Source organism: Mastacembelus armatus, chromosome 9, assembly GCF_900324485.2.
Source record: "Mastacembelus armatus chromosome 9, fMasArm1.2, whole genome shotgun sequence".
Lineage (NCBI taxonomy): Eukaryota > Metazoa > Chordata > Actinopteri > Synbranchiformes > Mastacembelidae > Mastacembelus > Mastacembelus armatus.
Genome location: NC_046641.1, coordinates 16,130,474 through 16,149,388, shown reverse-complemented (window position 1 = coordinate 16,149,388; position 18,915 = coordinate 16,130,474). Strand labels below are relative to the sequence as shown.

The 18,915-nt window shown below is 41.0% G+C and overlaps 1 protein-coding gene across 4 annotated transcripts in view; it reads left to right on the top strand.

Moving 5' to 3' along the window:
- aopep (aminopeptidase O (putative)) overlaps nucleotides 1-18,480 on the top strand; it is a 64,532-nt gene extending 46,052 nt beyond the window's left edge. For 2 of the 4 annotated variants that reach the window (XR_003296516.1, XR_003296517.1), the window contains 5 exons: nucleotides 4,143-4,259; nucleotides 8,900-8,986; nucleotides 9,081-9,229; nucleotides 9,937-10,067; nucleotides 18,436-18,477. Coding sequence is in view for 1 of the 4 variants with exons in the window: in XM_026322008.1 (XP_026177793.1) it covers nucleotides 4,143-4,259; nucleotides 8,900-8,986; nucleotides 9,081-9,221 (345 nt within the window). In the remaining 3 variants the exon portion in view is untranslated. Of the gene's footprint in view, nucleotides 1-4,142; nucleotides 4,260-8,899; nucleotides 8,987-9,080; nucleotides 9,230-9,903; nucleotides 10,068-18,435 lie in introns of all 4 variants that reach the window. The other 2 variants (XR_003296518.1, XM_026322008.1) reach the window with 2 other exon arrangements.
- Nucleotides 18,481-18,915: the final 435 nt, after the last annotated feature.

Below are 18,915 nucleotides of genomic sequence, written 5' to 3'. Positions count from 1 at the left end.
GGTACATGGTGAGTGCCTTCTTAAGGTAGCAGATCATGGTCTTGTTTAGCAGAGATGGTGCAAGGAATCAATGACAAATAAAGGGAATTCAGTCAATCTCGTCAATGCATAAAGGCTCCTGAAAAAAGGACATGTGCTCGCTCTCCTACGATGTACTGTACAGAACGCAGAGTGGAAGTACTGTTGCCATGGAAATACTGAACAAGTGATGGACTGTTGGAAAAGGACAAAGAAAGATCTAAGATTTACATTTAAAAAAAAATTGGACAGTCCTTTTTCAGCTTTTGCACCGTTTCAGTGAATGTATTGTAGTTGAGCCTACACAACAGTGACTCACAAACAAACAGAAGCAATTTATTTGTAAGTCATTGCTCATCTTTTATTGGAGCCTGATCAGGGTTAAGTGTAGAAGTATCACAATGGAACATCTGTTGACCCAGTTTGTCTGCACATTTAGTAGAAATGACTAAAGAGCTTTAAGTCATTTTATGTTCTCCAAAAATGTTATGCAGCAGTTGTAACATGAATAATGTCGCTTAGTCCCATACACCCACACATATGTACTGACAACACACATACGTGCACAAGTTTACTAGCTGCTCCCTCCCTTTTAACTTTCTCTCCATCACTGGTGAAATTTTATTTTGGCAATAGCATCTACAGCAGTGTAGCAGTGTACTCACACTGCTATATATATACTTAATTTAATTTCTAGCTTGTGGTTGACATCATATCCTGCCTTTACTTTAGCTCTTTGTGTCAGGGAGTTGTCAGTAACTGTGGCAATTGTGTGGGTGTGTCATTGTCCTGTGGAGGTTTAGAGGTCAATGTGTGAACAGGACATTTCAGCAGCACATACCCCTGAGGTCCTTCCAAGGCTCAACTCAGTATAGAGCTGATGTGACAAACCTGTGTCAGCAGGAGTGTGTATCTTGGATGTGTACATTATTTTATGTGTATTGTCCATATAAGTGAGACAGGTGGCCTTAGTGTCTGTGCGATAGAGAGAGAGAGAGAGTGAGACTGAGTATTTTGTCTTTTTCACCATTTGCATTCCTCAGCTATAATGAAGAGCATGGGAACAAAGTGCTTCTTTTATGTGGCAAAATTCTGCAACGTGTGTGCATGTGTGTATGAGGAGAGAGACACGTTTCTGCCCTCAGTAGTAATACTCTTTCAGGATTGAACTATTAACAGCTATTATTAGTTACCCATGACCTGGTCATGATGTGGAATTGTGTGTGCGTGTGTGTTTTTCAGGCCCTACCCATTAATAAGGGAGTACTCAGCCGTGGAGTTCACTTTTTTTTTTTTTTTTCCTATAACTGTGTTTTCTCTCACTGTCTCAATATACATATATAGGAGAGATCAAAGAAGTATTTAGTCCTGCATTCAAAACAAATGAGACACAACTCAAACCAAACTGTACATAAAGGAGACATCATAGTAAGTAAGTGCCACAGCATGCAGTTCCAAATTCCTCAAGTGCCATAAGGGTGGAGGTAGGTCCTCCACCAACCCTTGCAGGTCCTTGCGGACTCCATCTTTGATTCATCTGTGTGAGAATTGTGTAGTAAAGGACAATGAATTAATGGGAAATGATTCATCCTAGAATTGAAAGGTACACTTCTTGAGTAAACTTAGTTTATGTTTTTTTAGGGATCGATGTTAGTTGTGATGTTGAGGACTTCACCATGGAGATATTTTGATGAGGCAGACAAAACTATTCCTGTCTGTGGACATGTGCACAATGCGTGACAGGATAATTATAACAATGTAAAATGGTTTGTAATGTGCCTTCACCGACCAGGAATTTGTTTTTTTGGAGACACTGGTACAGACGTATTGATTACTTCCATAGCAACGCAAGTACATACAGGCACAACAGGACATCACAGTAAATGCAGAGGTATGTGTGTAAAGATGGGTGTGTGTGAAAGCGAGAGAGCAAGCAGTGTTTTATTGCTGTGGAATCACTTTTCAAAGTGTGGGAGAGTGAGAAGGCTCCTGGGTGGGCCCCAAAGAGACCCTTTAGGGATGTAGACACCACTTCAGAAAACACTTAGCCTTCACAAAATGGGAAGAGGATGAACAGAGTGAGGGGAGAGTTGATAAAGGGTGAAGGGAAAAACTGAATATCACATTTTCCAGAGTTAGATAATCGTGTGTGTGTGTGTGTGTGTGTGTGGAAATAGTGGTAGTAATGTTTTATTTGACAGTTTGCCAGCTAGAGTCTAGGTGTTATTCCCACAGCTACATGCAGAAATATTCCTGGTTTTGGGTCATGTATTTCCCATCAGCCCTAAGGAGATTGTTTACCAAAATAGACAGTCACTGTATAAAAAAAGCTGATGTTGAAAAGTATTAACTGGAGAAGACCTCTCTGTATTTCCCCACATTTATCCTTTCCTCAATTCTCACCAGTCTCTCAGTCCCTGCTGCTGAGAAACACCCCCAAGATGCAGCCACCACCATGCTTCACCACAGAGATGGTATTAGCTTCATTATGTGCAGTGACTGGGGTTAGCCAGACATAGTTTTTGGAGTTCTGCCCAAAGGGTTCAATTTTTATCTCATCAGACCAGAGAACGATTTTCCTCATGCTCCCCGAATCCTTTAAATGCTGTCTAGCAAACTCAAAGCTGGCTGTCATATATCTTTTACTCAAAGTGGCTTCGGTCTAGCCACTCTAACAAAAAGGCTTAATTGATTGATGGAGTGGTGCTGAGATGGTTGTCCTTCTGGCAGGTTCTTCTGCCTCAACAGATATGACTTCTGTTAAAGTGACCGTTGTGATCTTGGTAAACCTCCCTGACCAAAGTCTGATTACTCAGTTTATCTGGACAGTGAACTCTGGAAAAAGTCCCAGTGGTTCTGAACTTCATTTCACTATTGCCGAGGCCACAGTGTTCCTGGGAACACTGAAAGCTTTTGAAATGTTTATTTATACCTTTGAACCGTTCTGTGCCTTTAGTTTTATTGGAGCTCTGCAAAGTTACTGCCTGTAATGAATGATGCATGACATGATGTGATGCACTGATTCTATTTTGATGAAATGAAAAATCTTAACCATTTAAATAGAAATCTACATCACACAACAGTATTAGCTGCTAATACTGTTCACCTGAATAGAAGAGTTTTGTCTGTCTACCTCCTTCTCTGTCACTGTTTTTCCCACCTGCTCTCCCTCTCTCTCTCTCTCTCGCTCTGCTTCACTCGGTCACATGCACACTTCATACTTATTTTCACATTAGTCTCCGTGGGCCCTTCAGCCATTAATAATGTCCCAGACTGGGACGAGAGAGAAAGTGTGGCTGGGAATGCTGGGTGTATCCAGGAGAGAGGCAGGCAAGGCTGGGCACAGCTCTCCCCGGAGGAGGAAGTCGCTCTCTCATATCGCTGCCCACATCTTCTGAATAATCGGTTAAACTCACCGTCCCTGAAGATGGTAGTCATCAGTAGGTTGTTTCCTTAGGATAACACAATCAGTACAAGCACCATTAAGAAGCAACAGTAAGGTGTTTTCTAATTCCTGAATGGCTTTCTTATTTTCTTAGATCTCATCACTGCAACAGGGGATTTCCCTACAGTCACACCAACCAGGAAGAAATATTCTAAAAGATGTCTTATAATGGTTGTTTGTCCCCAAAAAGTCCTGATCTCCTTGTTTTTCTAAAATAGGACAATATCAAAAAGGACAGCTTCACTGCTTTAACTTCTTTTGTGTCCTTAGTTCAAGTTTTCCCTTCATCTGTCCTCTTTTTCCTATTTTCTAATATTTCCCAGTTGTGCAGGATTCACTTGGTTTATCATGTTTATTTAATTATTATTTCAGCTCTGTTTTATTATGCTAGCATTTCCTCCATTTTTTTTCTTTCATCAAACCTTTCCCAGCACTGAAGAAAATGAAAGCTGGAAAATAATTTACTGTAAATGTATTTGTGAGTGGGTGCACGGTATGAAATATATGAATAATTTTACAAATCTTGATCATTTTGCCAGTTTAGTGGTTTGAAGCTGCTGGGCTAAAGAGGGATCTACCTTTTTTGCTTGTAATATTTTGTAATATATCTCAATGCTTTTTATGAGGGAGCTTTTATTAGTCAGCGCTGTAAAGCTCATAAATTGTTTTGTCTCTTTAGTTGACGTCGGACCAGCTAGTGATGCTTTTGGAGCTTCTGCTGGAGGAATCGGAGCTAAGCGTGGCAACAATGCGGGCTCTGCAGAGAACCTACAACCTACACAATCAAGACGCTGAGGTAAGACTACTCATGCACACACAGCATATATGCACCTATTCACCCTCACACACACCCAAACAACTCTATCCGAACTCCACAGTCTATCCCATTAGGAAAAAGTAGGTTTCCTTTCTGTTCCTTCCCAAGGCACAGCACATAATGTGTAGTAAATTCTGCTGTAATAGCAGCTCTCTTCTTTACAGCCGCCATTACTGACTAAATCCCACAAGCATTAGCTTCATGTTTTAGTACTGCACAAAGTTCCTTAATGATACTATTAATGTTTGTGAGTGTGTGTTTTTGTCTGTTTGTGCTCTGCAGCTGTGTGTGTTAGTGGCTCGCATTACTGTACATCGCTTTCTCCCAGTACAGGAGCAGCATTGCAAAAACACGTCTGTAGCAGAGGCTCTTAAGTTATTGTTATCCTCCATCATTAACACGTGGCTTGTCTTGAAAAGAAAAATTTGATATGTGTTTGATATGTAAGTTCTGATTTATTACATGAGCGGTTTCATTGTGTCAGTAACGTATGTAATTGGGTTCAGATGGGTTCATATACAGAGTCAGTAGAGTGTCATTCAATCCAGGCATTTAAGGTTGCCTTTAAGGACATTTTTCTTCTGTACATTTCAAATTCAGTCAAGCCACTTGTTCATATTCCCACAAAGAAAAAATGCTGCTTCTAATTCTGTATTTTAAATGTCATTCTTTCAGGTTGTTGGCTGGAATCTGTAATCTGAAAGCATAATTTGTTTCAGTGAAATACCTCACATTTTACGATCATTGTCTTTAAGTGTAGTTTTAGTGATCGATCTTGTGGTCACATGCCGAGGCCACGCTGTGTTTGGCCTCAGGTCCAGCTTTAGATTTAGGCCTCTTTAGTCAGACTTCCTGGCAGATGAAAGCGGATTCTCATCTGCAGTTTCCAGGAAAAAACTTTTCAGTGTTTGCTAAAAATACACAGATCCATTATGCACATAGTCATGTGTGGAAAAACACACACTTGCACACACATACACACACCGGCACACACACCTGTGTAAAGGAAATGGTCCAGTCCTAATGTTAGTAATCTCATTCAGGTTAATCACCTACATCTCTCCTTATAAATGTGGCCCTTTGTTCTTCTTTGTGTGTGTTGCTCTTTCATTTTTTCTGACTCCTCACTCAGCTTTTCTTTGTCTGGTATTGCATCAGAAGACTGATGATTGACCTGTTAAAAAGTCTTACATAAATATCAGGCTGAGTGCAGTGCCACCTTTGTAGACCCTCACTATTTACCTAGAATGAAATCTTCTCAGAGTGGATGAATACTGGATTACAGGAATGACTGTTATGGCTTCTGAAAGGCAGGTAGAAATAACTCAGCTCAAAATCCATTGTGATCTGTCTGAATGATGATCTGAAAATAGACCTGTATTATCATGCCTAGGCTAACAACTTAAGTAAACCTCCCTTATAGGTATGATTTCATACAGCAGTTTGATATTTATTCTTTTTAATTAGTTTATTTATGATACTTTCTTATAATTTCAACTTAATGTGGTCAATCTTGCACATCTCTTATATAGTAGCATGGCATGCTGTTCCATATTGTTTCACCACCTGTTAGTTCTGTGCTAAAGATGTCTCACTGCAAGCAAAGCTGTAGAGTGAAAACGATAGAAGAGCTGGTCTCTGAGTTAAAGATACCAAGAAGGCTGGCGTGCAAGCCTGTGTTTCTGTGTGTGTGATTTGGGTGAGCATGTACACAATGGTGAAAGGAAATACGTGGCTTACCACCAGTGTGCGTGCAACGGGACCACTTTGTGAAAGATGTAAGTACATCTGTGAGCAGGCGCATGTGTTTGCATGTATGAGAGAGAGTACGTGACTTTGGCCCACTTCCTTTTATATAAGCCTCATGAAGTTAGATGATGCTGTGTGACTCTACATGTATATCCGTACGGTACATGCGTGTTGCTTGATGGGTACGTTTCTGATTGTGTGAGCCCCTAAGTACATGCATGCATGTTTGAGGCCATCTGTCGATCAAGGACACAGGGTGTATTGTGTATGGTGCACAGGTCAGCTTTGCTCCTGCAGTAAACTGCAGATTTCACTGGACCACATCAAGAACTGTCTGGTTCTGCTGGCAACAACATGTGGGGGAGAGAACAGAATAAGGGAAAAGAAAAAAAATACTGAAAAAGTCAACTTAAGTTTATTCGTGCAACCTTTAATCAAAATGACTGGCTCATATTAGACTAGATACAAAAACAGCTCCACAAATGAAAAAAAAAAACACTCCTGGGAAAGTCTAAAAACCTTAAGCTCGATCACAGGGGAGGAAATCCCTTCCAGGCTTAAAAGACGCCATTGAACAAAAGGCTAGGTGCAAAAATAATATTGGTTACAATAGCTTAGCATAAAGATGCACAGATATAAAAGTAATGTTGAAAGACAAGGAGAAAGGAAAGAAAGGAAAACAGACTAATCTTTAAAGGAAGTTCAGCATTTTATTCAGTTTTAAATGTGATATTATACACCACTAAATAACACAGTATACTTAGGAAATGGTTTGGTTAACTTAGTATGAAGGATGGAAGCAGGGTTAAGTAATTAGCGCTCTCCTAAAGTTACATCTACACAAAAGCTGAAATGTTTGAAAATAAATGAGGCTTTGTGGAGAGTAACACTGTGCTGGAGAAGTGAGATTGGGTGTGCTGCTAGACTGATGTTTTTTGTTTGGATTCTTTATGCTAAGCTAACCATCTCTTGGCTGTATCTTTATATTTATTGGACCGATGTGAGAGTGGAGTCTTTTCATCTGAGTCCTGGCAAGAAAGAGAATCAGCATGTTTCTTCCTTGCACGTTGCATTTTCACTTTGGCCCTTAAGTCAGTATCCGAGGCTGCTTTTGCAGACAAGTTAAGACTACTACAACTCTGCATTTGCATATTCACTCCATGCATGTGTTTGCACACCTGCTTTGTGTCTGACACTGACTGTAGGAGATGAGTATGTTCATCTTAATAAAGGAGAGTACAGACGAAGTATGTTTGTATCAGATGTAGCGTTTGTGTGTGTGTGCGTGTGTGTGTGTGTCAGGACTGTTGGTGGTGGATGGTGAAGAAGGGTGCTTGGGGTGCAGTAATAAATGAAGGAATGTCACTGTGTAATTACATGGGCTGTTAGAGAAAGGGGCCCAGCGACAGGAAACAGAGTAAAAAGGGGGTAAATAGAGGTGCACCACGCAGCTGCTCTGCCCCAGGGCTCTCCCCAGGAATGTAACCCAGTACATGGAACAGCTGCTGGGGCTATGCAGGCCAAAAGGGCAGGGCTGGCACCAGAGGGTACACATACTGTACACACTCATGCACACTCCCACATTCATGAATACAGACACACACATATCCTTGTTCCCATGTTGGAAGAAGGTAGAAAAACATGTCGCACTTAGACCCTTGGCTTTTTGTCACGTCTGCTTTGGGATTTTTGCAGCCTTCCAGAGTAAACAGAAGCAGAGCATATATGGAAAAAAGGAAGCTTTTAAATTTAGACAAAAGAGGAACTAGATAGCCCTTCTGAGACCAATTAAACTCATGTTTATTTAGTAGATTGCAGAGGTAATGTGAGGACTAAAATGTGTCTGCTGTAAATGGAGCATTGCTCAATCTTCATTCTCATGCTGCATAAACAGGTGGAGGGCAGCTAAACTCTTTTTTTTTGGCACAAACAAAGGAAAAACTCTTATTAACCATATGCACACAGAGCACTCGCCTGAATTCATGTCTTCTTTTTAAAATGCTACCTCAAAATGGTTGTAACATGTACGAAGTGTAGAAATGGCCAAATCTTGAGCTTTGAAATAGAATTAGTCACTACAAATCCCACACTTGGTCACTGTATTCTCTAAAGGACTAGTTCATTATCCTGAGTGTGTGGAGATAGTTATGGAGGAGATTGAAACACCTAAAAAAAAAAAAAAAAAAAAAACTAGCCAAGGGAAACTTTCAGGCTTTAAAGTAGTGACAGTGCTTCACATCAGGATTTTTTTATCGCCCTTCTGTCTATTTTATCTTCCTCTGTCTGTCTCCTTTGCAAGAGTATATCCCTATACACATGCACTGTGTATCCACAGCTGCACACATGCACACACATGCATGCTCATAGCATATGATGAAGGATGATGGCAGAGGCAGGGACAGAACAAGTCTCTGATCTTTCCTGTAACCGCGGCAACAGAGCCCCTATTGATCCTCTGGGAGAAAGGCCAGGCATTAACTTTGACACACAAACACACACACGTGCACACATACAGTAAAAACACACTTACACACACCAAATGCAAACGCATATACTTAGAGTTAAATAGAACTTTTAAGTATGAGCTTCAGATTGAAACAGTTTCCTTTTCAAAATAAAGTTCATGTTAATTGTCAATTCTGGATGAATCTATTGATTTTTCCATCTTTAAATTAATAACAGTGAAATTACAAAGCAGTGACTATATCTAATTTCAAATGTAACATTATGACAATTTCAAAATCTGACATGGCTAAATGCAATTATATTAATTATTATTATATTATTTTATTTTGAAGTTAGAAATAGATTTTTTTCCCCCTGCGATTATATTAACAGTTGTTGCATATTTTTGCTCTTTTGGTCCCCAGGTCCGACATCGCTGGTGTGAGCTTGTGGTTAAACATGCATACACTCAGGGTTACAAAGATGTGGAACACTATCTGCTTCATGACCAAGTAAATACACACACACAACCTTTGAACAATTGTCCACCTTTAAGCCTTTACACAATAAGAAAAATGAACTAATTGAATGGGTTTGTGTGTCCAGGCCATGGGTGTCTATCTGTACGGAGAGCTCATGGTTCACGAGGACCCCAAGCAGCAGGCCCTGGCTCGTCGCTGCCTGTCATTGGTCCAGGAAGAAATGGACCAGTCGGCACGTAGGGTCGTGGAGGAGATGGTCTTGTGACATTTGAGGTGAAGTCTCTTTCTCATTTCTTCATTCACTGAGAGTTGACAATAATATGCCATTTCATGTCCTTGGTGGTACCGTTTAAACTGAGATACAAAATGGATTAAAAACTGACATTTTCCTCTTCTGCACTTAGTGGACATTACTGGAACTCTCATTTAATCTGAATTTTACTAGCTCTCATTGGCACAGAATATGGACAGAAATGACATCAACAGGTCTAACGAGCTGAATCAGAAATGTAAAAATATATCTGTGTAGGTTTATGAAACAGAATCCTCAGCAGTCTGCCCAGGTTCCTTATAAAGCTTTCCTTTTAAAACTAAATTCTTTTTAATTAGCTGGTAAATTTTACCTCAACATGCCGAGGAAAAAAAAAGCATATCAGTATAATAAAGCTCAGATGGACTTTAGAAATGCAACAGCAGAACTATTCTGTTATATTGTGTATTATATTTAGGTATTTTAGTATTTAATTTGCAGTGCTTTTAGCTCATATCTGACCTTTTAGTCTGAAATGGCTTCTGTGAAAGGAAGCCTTGTGTTGAATTGATCCTGCTTTCATCTGTTCCAGCGGACAGTCCACACTTGAGTCACTTGGCTACCTATACTGCACATTCCTTCCTCAGCCCATTGAGTGTTTGTCTATGTATGCGTATGCACATGTGCGTGTTTGTAGACTCAGAATGGGGCCTTTTCCGTGGTTTCACAGCAGCGCCATCAGGATGTGTTTGTCAAAGAAGGAATTTGGGAATGTGTTCCTCAAACAAACGAGCGAGGGAAGAGAGAACGGGTCAGCAAGCATTCTCTGAGGGGCTCAGGACAGTTTCTCCTCGATGTGGGGTGAGTTTTATACTGCTGACCCTGAAATTCCTTGTGTGGGTGTGTGTGTGTGTGTGTGTGTGTGCCAGCATAGCCACTACGCTCAACGACTGGACTTTTGAGCGACTCAGTGAAAGGTTTATTGGTCTCACGCTAAATGAATGGAAGATAGAAATTTATAGTTTAGACAGAAAAGAAAGGGAGTGGAAGGGAGGACTGGAGTGGAAACAGGTCTGTAATCTTAAAATTACTGATACCAACATTTGAATGATGAGAGCAGTCAATTTAAAGGCTGCAGTGTCACAGAGTCAGCTGTGAAAGTAGAGACAAATATGAAAAAAGAGGTTAGGAAGGTAGCACCTACCTAGACCCATAAGGCATGAGGTGCCCAATTATTTCAGTTTTTTATTAAAGCACTTGAAAATTCAGATCATTAAATCCTTGTGCCTACATAAGCAGAGATCAAAGTCAAAGAAAACAAAAAAGATATTTTTAGTTCATGTTGTTAAGGATTTCACACCTAAAAACTGAGCTGTTCAGCTTCATTAAGCCTATGTAGGTTTAGAGTTACAACTGATGTTTATTTCAGTTAATCATTTAGCTATAAATTGTTTAAAAAAAAAAAAAAAGCAAAAACAAATTGTTTATACTATGTATAATTAAGGAAGGCAGCATCGACAATGACCAAAAGCATGACTTGATTATGAGCCTAGTTACCATTTAGTCTTCTGTTAACTGACAAATCCACTAATTGTCTGATCAGATTTGGGACTTCTCCCTGCAAATTTAGGAAAACAAGCCCACAGCCTGCATCAAACTGATTGTGATATTGATGAACTCAGTGCCCACTTCAAATGTGGCTATTAGGAGTATGAGGTCAGTCTGTGACCTTGGTCAACACAGGCGGTGTTGGGAGGCACTGCTAAATACTTGTCCACATTAACCTGAGTGACTTAAAGCACTAAATCCTTTTTTAGACCATGACCAAGCCACAAGAAGACAGGCTTTTATCTTCAGACACACACAGAGGCAGAGACAGCTTTATGAATTTGCACAGAATGTGAAAGGCTTTCAAGACAAGTGCTTGGCATCTGGCTCAGCCCAGATAAATCTCTCTGATACACACACATACATATACAGCACACACATATGTAGTGACTATCTATTTGTGCCAGCAGATATTCTGTCATTATCCTTCACTTCCTCAATACACCTCCGTGTAAAGCCTCAGCACTAGTACCGGAGGAATGAGATAGAGCAGTAAACCCCAAAAAGATGAAAAAAAGAATGGAAGAAGAAAAGGAGCACTTAGAGATTAATATCCTAACTTCTTCTATAGTTTCCCATTGGACTGAACTAAACAAGCCTCTCTAAACATCAGTGGATCATGCTGGTCAGCTGAGCTCAGGTCCAGATCTCTCTCCAATTAAAATGATGGATGAATGGACCTCCTCACTGCTTTTTCATACTGCACTGTGGGGAGATAGATTTATGTTTGACTGCTCGGTTTGTGTTCCCCCATCACCCTTTTTTTTTTTTTTTTTTTTTTTATAAAGTGGAACAGTCCTCTGTGTACCCTTTCTCACACACACACACACACACAGAAACCACAGTACAGTGGGATTAGGCTAAGGCGGGCTGAGAGGGTTTTAACTGAAAACATGTCTGTCAAGGCGTGCTCCCTCCTCTGTGTTTTTGAACCTAAAAAGCACAACTCTTTAAAGGAGAAGGGTGGTCCCTCTCTGTCCCTTTTCTCTCTCTCTCTGCTTACTCCCCTGTTCTTTTCTTCCCCCAGTACATGCCTCTTGAATCCTTCTTGATCCGTTTAATGCGCCAGGTTAGCCGAGCGTGGCGAATGGGAGAGGAGAAGAGAGGTAACCAAGGAAATAGCGTGAGAGAGGGAGTGAGGATCTACAGGTTTGGTTCTCCATGACTGTGCTCTGATGAAGGATATGAGGGAGAAAGAACTAAGAAAGTTACAAGTTTTCCATTTGTGGATGTTGCAGATTAGCAGTGAACTGGAGCAAGACTTGAGGTTGTAGGTAGAGAAAAGCAAAAGCGACACAGACGCCTTGCTCTTTCATGTCTGGGCTGTGAGGGTTCCTGGCGTGCTGATTTGTGACTTATGATAAAATCACATTGCCAGGGATTACCACACAGGCCTGACCTAGCCGGCTGCTACGGCAACCAGAGCCGCTCCTCTATACACAGACGTACACATAGTCTCATTGGTCCCACAGAAAGTTAAAACTAAGGAGGACCTGTATCTATGAGTGTGTCTGATTGTGTTTGAGGAGTTGATGATTTGGAAGTGCAGAGAAGAAAAAGGATAAGGTTGCCTGAAGGTCTTAATGTGTGTGTATGTGTGTGTAGGTGTATATGTCAGTCAGCCAGACAGGTTTTTGTATCTTCTCTCAAGCCAGGCACAGAGCTTAGCTGATTGGTGAACAGTGATTGATTTCCTCTTTGTTCACAGTGGCTAAGTTCTGCACCTGAGGAGAGCATGACCCAGACAAGCAAACAAAGGAAGACAATGAATAGGTGTGAAAGAAAGAGAGTAAAGAAGTGCTCTTTTAAGTTTTTTCAGTGACTGTTGTGTTTGTGTGTGTGTGTGGATAGTTGTCTTATTTCTAATGTGCGTTTATATGTTTATGTCTTATATGTTTCAGTCACAGAACTCCTTTCTCTCTTTGTCCTCTTTACTTGATTGTCCTGCATCCTCTTTCACCTTCTACTTCTTTCTCTTTCCCAATTCACTCTGTTACTCCTCTGTATCCATTCTCTTCCGCTTATCCAGGGCCAGGTCACGGGCAGAAGTCTAAGCAAAGTTGTCCAGACCTCCCTCTCCCCAGACACCTCAACTAGCTCTTTCAGGGAGATGCTGAGGAGTTACCCAACCAGCCAGGAGATATAATCCATCCAGCGTGTCCTGGGTCTTTCCTGAGGTCTCTTCCTGATGGGACATGCCTGGAAAAGTTTCACAAGAGATACACCCAGGGGGCATCTAAGACAAATGCCCAAACCACCTCAACTGCCTCCTCTCGATATGGAGGAGCAGCAGCTCTACGCTGAGTACATCCCGAATGACTGAGCTCCTCACCCTATATCTAGGGGAGTGCCCAGTCACCCTGTGGGCTGTGAGGGTTCCTAGCGTGCTGATTTCTCATTTCTGCCGCTTGTATCTGAGATCTGATTCTTTTTGTCACAATCCAGAGCGTGTGACCATGAGTGAGGGTAGGAACGTTGATCGACTGGTAAAGCGATAGCTTTGCCTTACGGCTCAACTCCCTCTTCACCACAATGGACTGGTACAGAAATTGCATAACTTCAGACGACACTCTGTTTATCGATCTCGTCTACCGTGCTGATTCTCATCCCAAGCACTTCACACTCGGTTGTGAACTGCCCCCATGCACACTGCAAATCCTGGCCCATGGAGGCCAACAGAACCACATCATCTGCAAAGAGCAGAGTTGAGATCTTGTGGCCACCGTGCCAGACCCCCTCCAACCCCTGACTGCACCTAGAAATTCTGTCCATAAAGATAATGAACATAATCAGTGACAAAGGGCAGCCCTGGCAGAGTCCAACATATACCAGAAAGTCTGACTTGACACTTTTCTGAGCACTGGCAATGGGCTCTCACTTTGGTTGTACAGGGACCAGACAGCCCATTGTAGCGGGCCTCGGATGCCATACTCCTGGAGCACCCCCCACAGGAATCCCCAAGGGACATGGTCTCCAAAGTCCCCTGTCCCTGCTTCCTCTATGGAGGGCATGTTGGTGGGATTGAGAAGACCCTTGAAGTATTCCTTCCCCCAGTCAACTATGTCCCCAGTTGAGGTCAGCAGTGCACTCTCTCCACTATGTGAGTAGGGCACTGTTTCCCCCTCCTAAGTCGCTGGACGGTTTGCCAGAATCTCCTCAAGGCAGACCAAAAGTCCTCATCCATGGCTTCACTGAACTCCAATAGGTAGCCAATCAAGTTTTTCTTTCTCTAACCACTAGTGCCACATGCTGCTTGGCCTACTGATACCGTCAGCTGCCTTGGGAGTCCCTCAAGCCTGATGACATCCTTTACTTTTGGTGTCCACTACCAGCTTCGAGGAATGCTGCAGTGACGGACACCAATGACCTTACGGCCACTGCTCCATTCAGCCACTTTGGCAATGGAAGCATGGAACATAGTCCATTCGGGCTCAATCTCCCCAGCCTCCCTGAAATATGGGATCCTTCTCTTCCTAGGCCATATTTTTCATTAACCTCCTAAATGGCACTCTTCTCTTCCAGCCTCACTTGTATGTCTGTAAAACTTTCCACTGTGACTCAGACACTAAAGAATTAAACACGCAATCTTCTTCACAAATTTAAAACTGCAACATTGCTAATGAGCGCCACACTACACGCCTGCTTGACCTATTGTTCATTCCCCTTCTTTCATCTTTCTTCCTTGTTCTGTCTTTGCTTCTGTTTCCTTTTAGTTGTGTAGTATAAAATGTAATCCTGCAGATGATGCCAGTTACACCCTCTGTAGTCCTAGTGAAGGTGAGGAAGTGCCTCAGGAGAGTCTCTATTTCCAGTACTAATGAGGCCTGGGGAGACTCAAATGCTTCTTAATGCTGCTGAGTTTTTTCATTAATTCACTGTTCTTTCCTTCCTACAGTAATTTATAAGAAAAGGGAATTTATACATTATAATTATGTCAACAACAATTATCAAATGACTGCCATAGTGATTAAATCAATTAAAAGATATATATTAACCAACAATGCAGCAGATCAAGACATACAGTGTAAAGGGTAGTTCAGATTGCCCTCAGATGGACTTGCTTCTATTTATAGTTTGCACAGGGTCTATATACACTTTCCACATGTGCATGCACAAAGAAGAACACAATGGTGAGCAAAATACATGATCCTAAGAGCAAAAAGATCCCTGTTTATGGCTTTTTTTCCCCTCCACTTTTGATCCGTGTCGGGGTCCCTTTGTTTGTTGTCTCCCTCAGAGACATTGACTAAATCTCATTTCCACTGATTGCAACATGTTTCTGTTACTTGCATCTTAGTCCCACCCATGTAAGAATCACGGAAAAGATGCAAGTGAGGGAAACGTGGATGCAATTAGTGACAGGACCAGAACAACTTCCTGGTCAACTGAAGGTCAAAGAGCAATAAAATAAGGGATGAACAGATTATGGCATGACAAAGGCCTTTCATATCAGCCAGCCTGTCACCCGTGTCCTGCAGCAATGAGGTTTTTACAGGGACAGGTTGCTAGTTTGCCACCCTAGCCTTGCTACATGTGGTAGTCTGAAGCAACCCCCATCCAACTAACAAACAACAATCTCTGCAACAATCAGTCTCAATATAAGCTCTGTCATCAGCCCATGGTTGCTGCTCTGTTGGGTGGTGGTGCCACTCAGCCCTTAAGCCAATGCTTCCTAGTGGCTAATCATGGTACTGCAACAAAATATTCCCCCTGTGGCAAAGCCATTTTCTCCATAGACCACAATGATAAATCAGATGTGTGTAAAACTTTTGATAACAAGCCTAGAAAACAAATTTTTCTGACATTATGCCAATTTAGGCCAAGCAGGAGCATACTGGCGAGACAATGGGGGAAACACAAAGCAGTAGAGCCAATCCCAGCTGATATCCTGGACAGATCGGCAGTCCAACATTGGCAAATTAAATACAGTATCCCAACAGCTATATGTGGAAGCCAGAGTACCTGGAGAAGGCTTAGCACAGAGAAGCTCCGCAAATACCACATCTGGGGGGCAAGCAGGCTTCAAACCCAGAACCTTCTTGCTAAGAGGTGACTGCGCTAACCACTGCCCTATTGTGCTGTGCCAACACAAATCTAATTTCTTTATTCTAAATCTAATTTCCTCTGCCCTTACAAAACCAATCTGAATTCTCAGTTCGATATCAGACTTCTTTTAGAATAGATTGGAGATGGGAAAACAGCAAGAAAAACGGTTTTATCAAAGCACATTTCCCAAAAAGTCAAATTGTACATTTAACTTTTGAGTTGAGCTACAGCAGTGGTTTTTCTGCTGGGCTCCCCCTTTTCAGACAAGAATATTTTTGTCAGTGAAAAGTGCTGTTTATGCATCTCTGGCTGATATTTATTGAGCTCTGAGACTGATGTGTCAAAGATGGAAATCTAGCAGCTATGACATGTCTGACCATCATTTGTCATCGGGGATATCAGTTTCAATTTAACGTGATAATTTAGTGTTTCTGCAGTGAATTTATTGCACATTATAACTTTCTATTGTTTTGTCTCTGATAGGAGAAACAAAAAGTTGTGATCCTGTTAAATATCCACTGATGAAAAAAAGCAGGAATTCACCATTAGCTTAGGCCACATCCTTTGTTTCCACTGTTAACACTGGACAAAGAATTGTTCCAAATGAGGTAGATAGAGATAAGCTCTTACACAAAAAAAAACAATGCAAGGGATAAATGTTCTCAGCAATATTAAGTTAGCTCCTACCTACTCTGCACCAACACGATGAAAATCTCAGTCTATCTCCACACCAAACATATGCACAGTATCCTGTCAAATACCGTCACAAGCTATAGTGTCGCTCAAGCTGTCAATATTTGCAGCTGGACTACATGCAAACAATCATGTGTGGATGATAATTTCAATTTTAAAATAATGACCCGTAATTACTTAACCTTTGCTATAACATGCACTTTGATACCACTACAATATAATACTAAACTGAGCTGTTCAGTGACAGATCGGCTAAAATGTATTTTAAAACCAGTTAAGTCTTTTTTTTTTTTGGCAATCAGAATATGACCCACAAAGAGGTATTATAGCACTCTATATTCACAACGACAAAATGGCGACTAAACGAGGACAGATGTGTGAATTAGAAATGAGGGCCATGTGGAGTCTGCCATTTTTAGACCCATATTTAGGGCCTGTTAAAAGAGTAATGACCATCAAAGGCCTGTAAAAGAGATGAATTGCCATCAGAGCCCATATCTAAAAGGTGATTTATTACGCTGTAATGAGAGGGAAATGGTGCTCTGTACATCAAAGGACAAAGCACCATTGTATAAAGACACCGAAAATAAACTTCTTCGGCCCACACCACCCACACCTTCTCTTCATGCAACTAAACGTGACTATCTTTCTAATGTAAAGGCAGCTGTTGAATTAAATTTCATTTTTAAATATACAGTATGTTGGCAACTTTTAAACTACTATTTAAATAAAGCAAAAATGCATGTTCTTCACAGAAGGAGGTGGAATGTGATTTTTATCATCGACATAACTTTTTTAATCATAGTAAAGTACTACTAATTTTGGATATATCCTACCATTTGGCCATGGTCTTGCTAACACAGTGGTGATGAGGTTTCTACTGCACCTTTCACCACTGAGTGTAATCCAACAAAGTCAAATGTTTAGGTAGAGGTTTGGCAAAGGGGAATGCTCTCTGAAACACAGTTGGCATTGCCTTCTGCAGGTACACTGCAGGTGTCTATAAAAATAAGCTAGCCATAGCCAGCGCTTTGTGAGAAAGACAGAACAGAGACATGGGCCTGGCTTCCTGTGCCTACTGAGCTGATAATCAGTCCTATAGAACCACTGGCTCAGTTCAGCAGGAACAGGAGTCCAGTCCACTCACCGCCGAACCAGAAACAAACACTAGCACTGGTCCCAGCATAAATACCTTTTAACGGATTACATAGAGTTGCTGTTCTATTGGTGATTAGTAAAAATGCAAAATGTGCAGCTGTACCACAGTTTTATGTACATTGTTGTTAGATAAAGTGCACTATATTTCAAAATAATAGTTTATATCATTTCTTTCATTTAAATTCCAGTTTCAGTAAACTTGAGGACAAAACTGACGAACATATGCTGACAGATTGGGCTCATATTATCCACTGCTAGTAGCTTATTACACATATAGCTGTTGCTAAAACAAATTATTACATTAACCAATTAACTGTCAAATTAATTACAAACTATTTTTGATACAAACCACAGTTGAACAAATGTGGCTTTTGAACCACTGGGTGCACAGAACAAGCTGTGTAAAGGTGTCACTTTGGTTTCTGGGCAATTCTTTGGGACGTTTTTTAATACTTCATGACTTTTGTTAGACTAATTAATTGTTCGAAGATATCACTGTTTTGTAGAAGATTAATAAGAAACATAAATAAGAAACTTTTTGTTAATATAAGAAAATCTTTATTAGGTGTTTTTAGCTTCAAATATTAAACTGCCTCAAAATCTGAATGGATGAACTCACAGTATCTTTTTATGATATTTGTCACAACAGGTAGATAACTGAGGATTGTAGACATCTACCAAATGTTTTGTAATACTCCAATCTGTCCATATCTCTCTCTTCCAGCTTGCTGACTACAGATGGAGATGACAGCAGTTTGGCACACTGGGGGGTACGGGGGGGGGGGGGACGGGGGGGGGTACGAGGGTCCAGCACTCACCTTGTCTTCCTCTGTAGGAAAGGAGGCACTGCAGAATCTTTCAGCAATGTGAACACCAGAAGGCTGTGCTCTTACTCTATAGCCATGGCCAGCTGGCAAGGTTTGGAGCACAGCAGTTCTGTTCATTCCCATCTAAAATTTCTGGTTTGTGAACAATACAAGTTATTTATAGTAAGACATAATGTTGTTGACTACAGTACTACTATGGGAAGATAGAAAAATAACATCCTTTCACTAAGTTTAAAATCACTGGATCAGGTTTAGATTTCTCTATGTAAGAAAGTGTGTGAGTTTAAGTCTGTTTAGTTTAAAGTTATGACCTCGTTCTTTAGAGCTGAGACTTGAAATACTCCAAGGTGCATAATGACTCCAAACTGTGCATAATA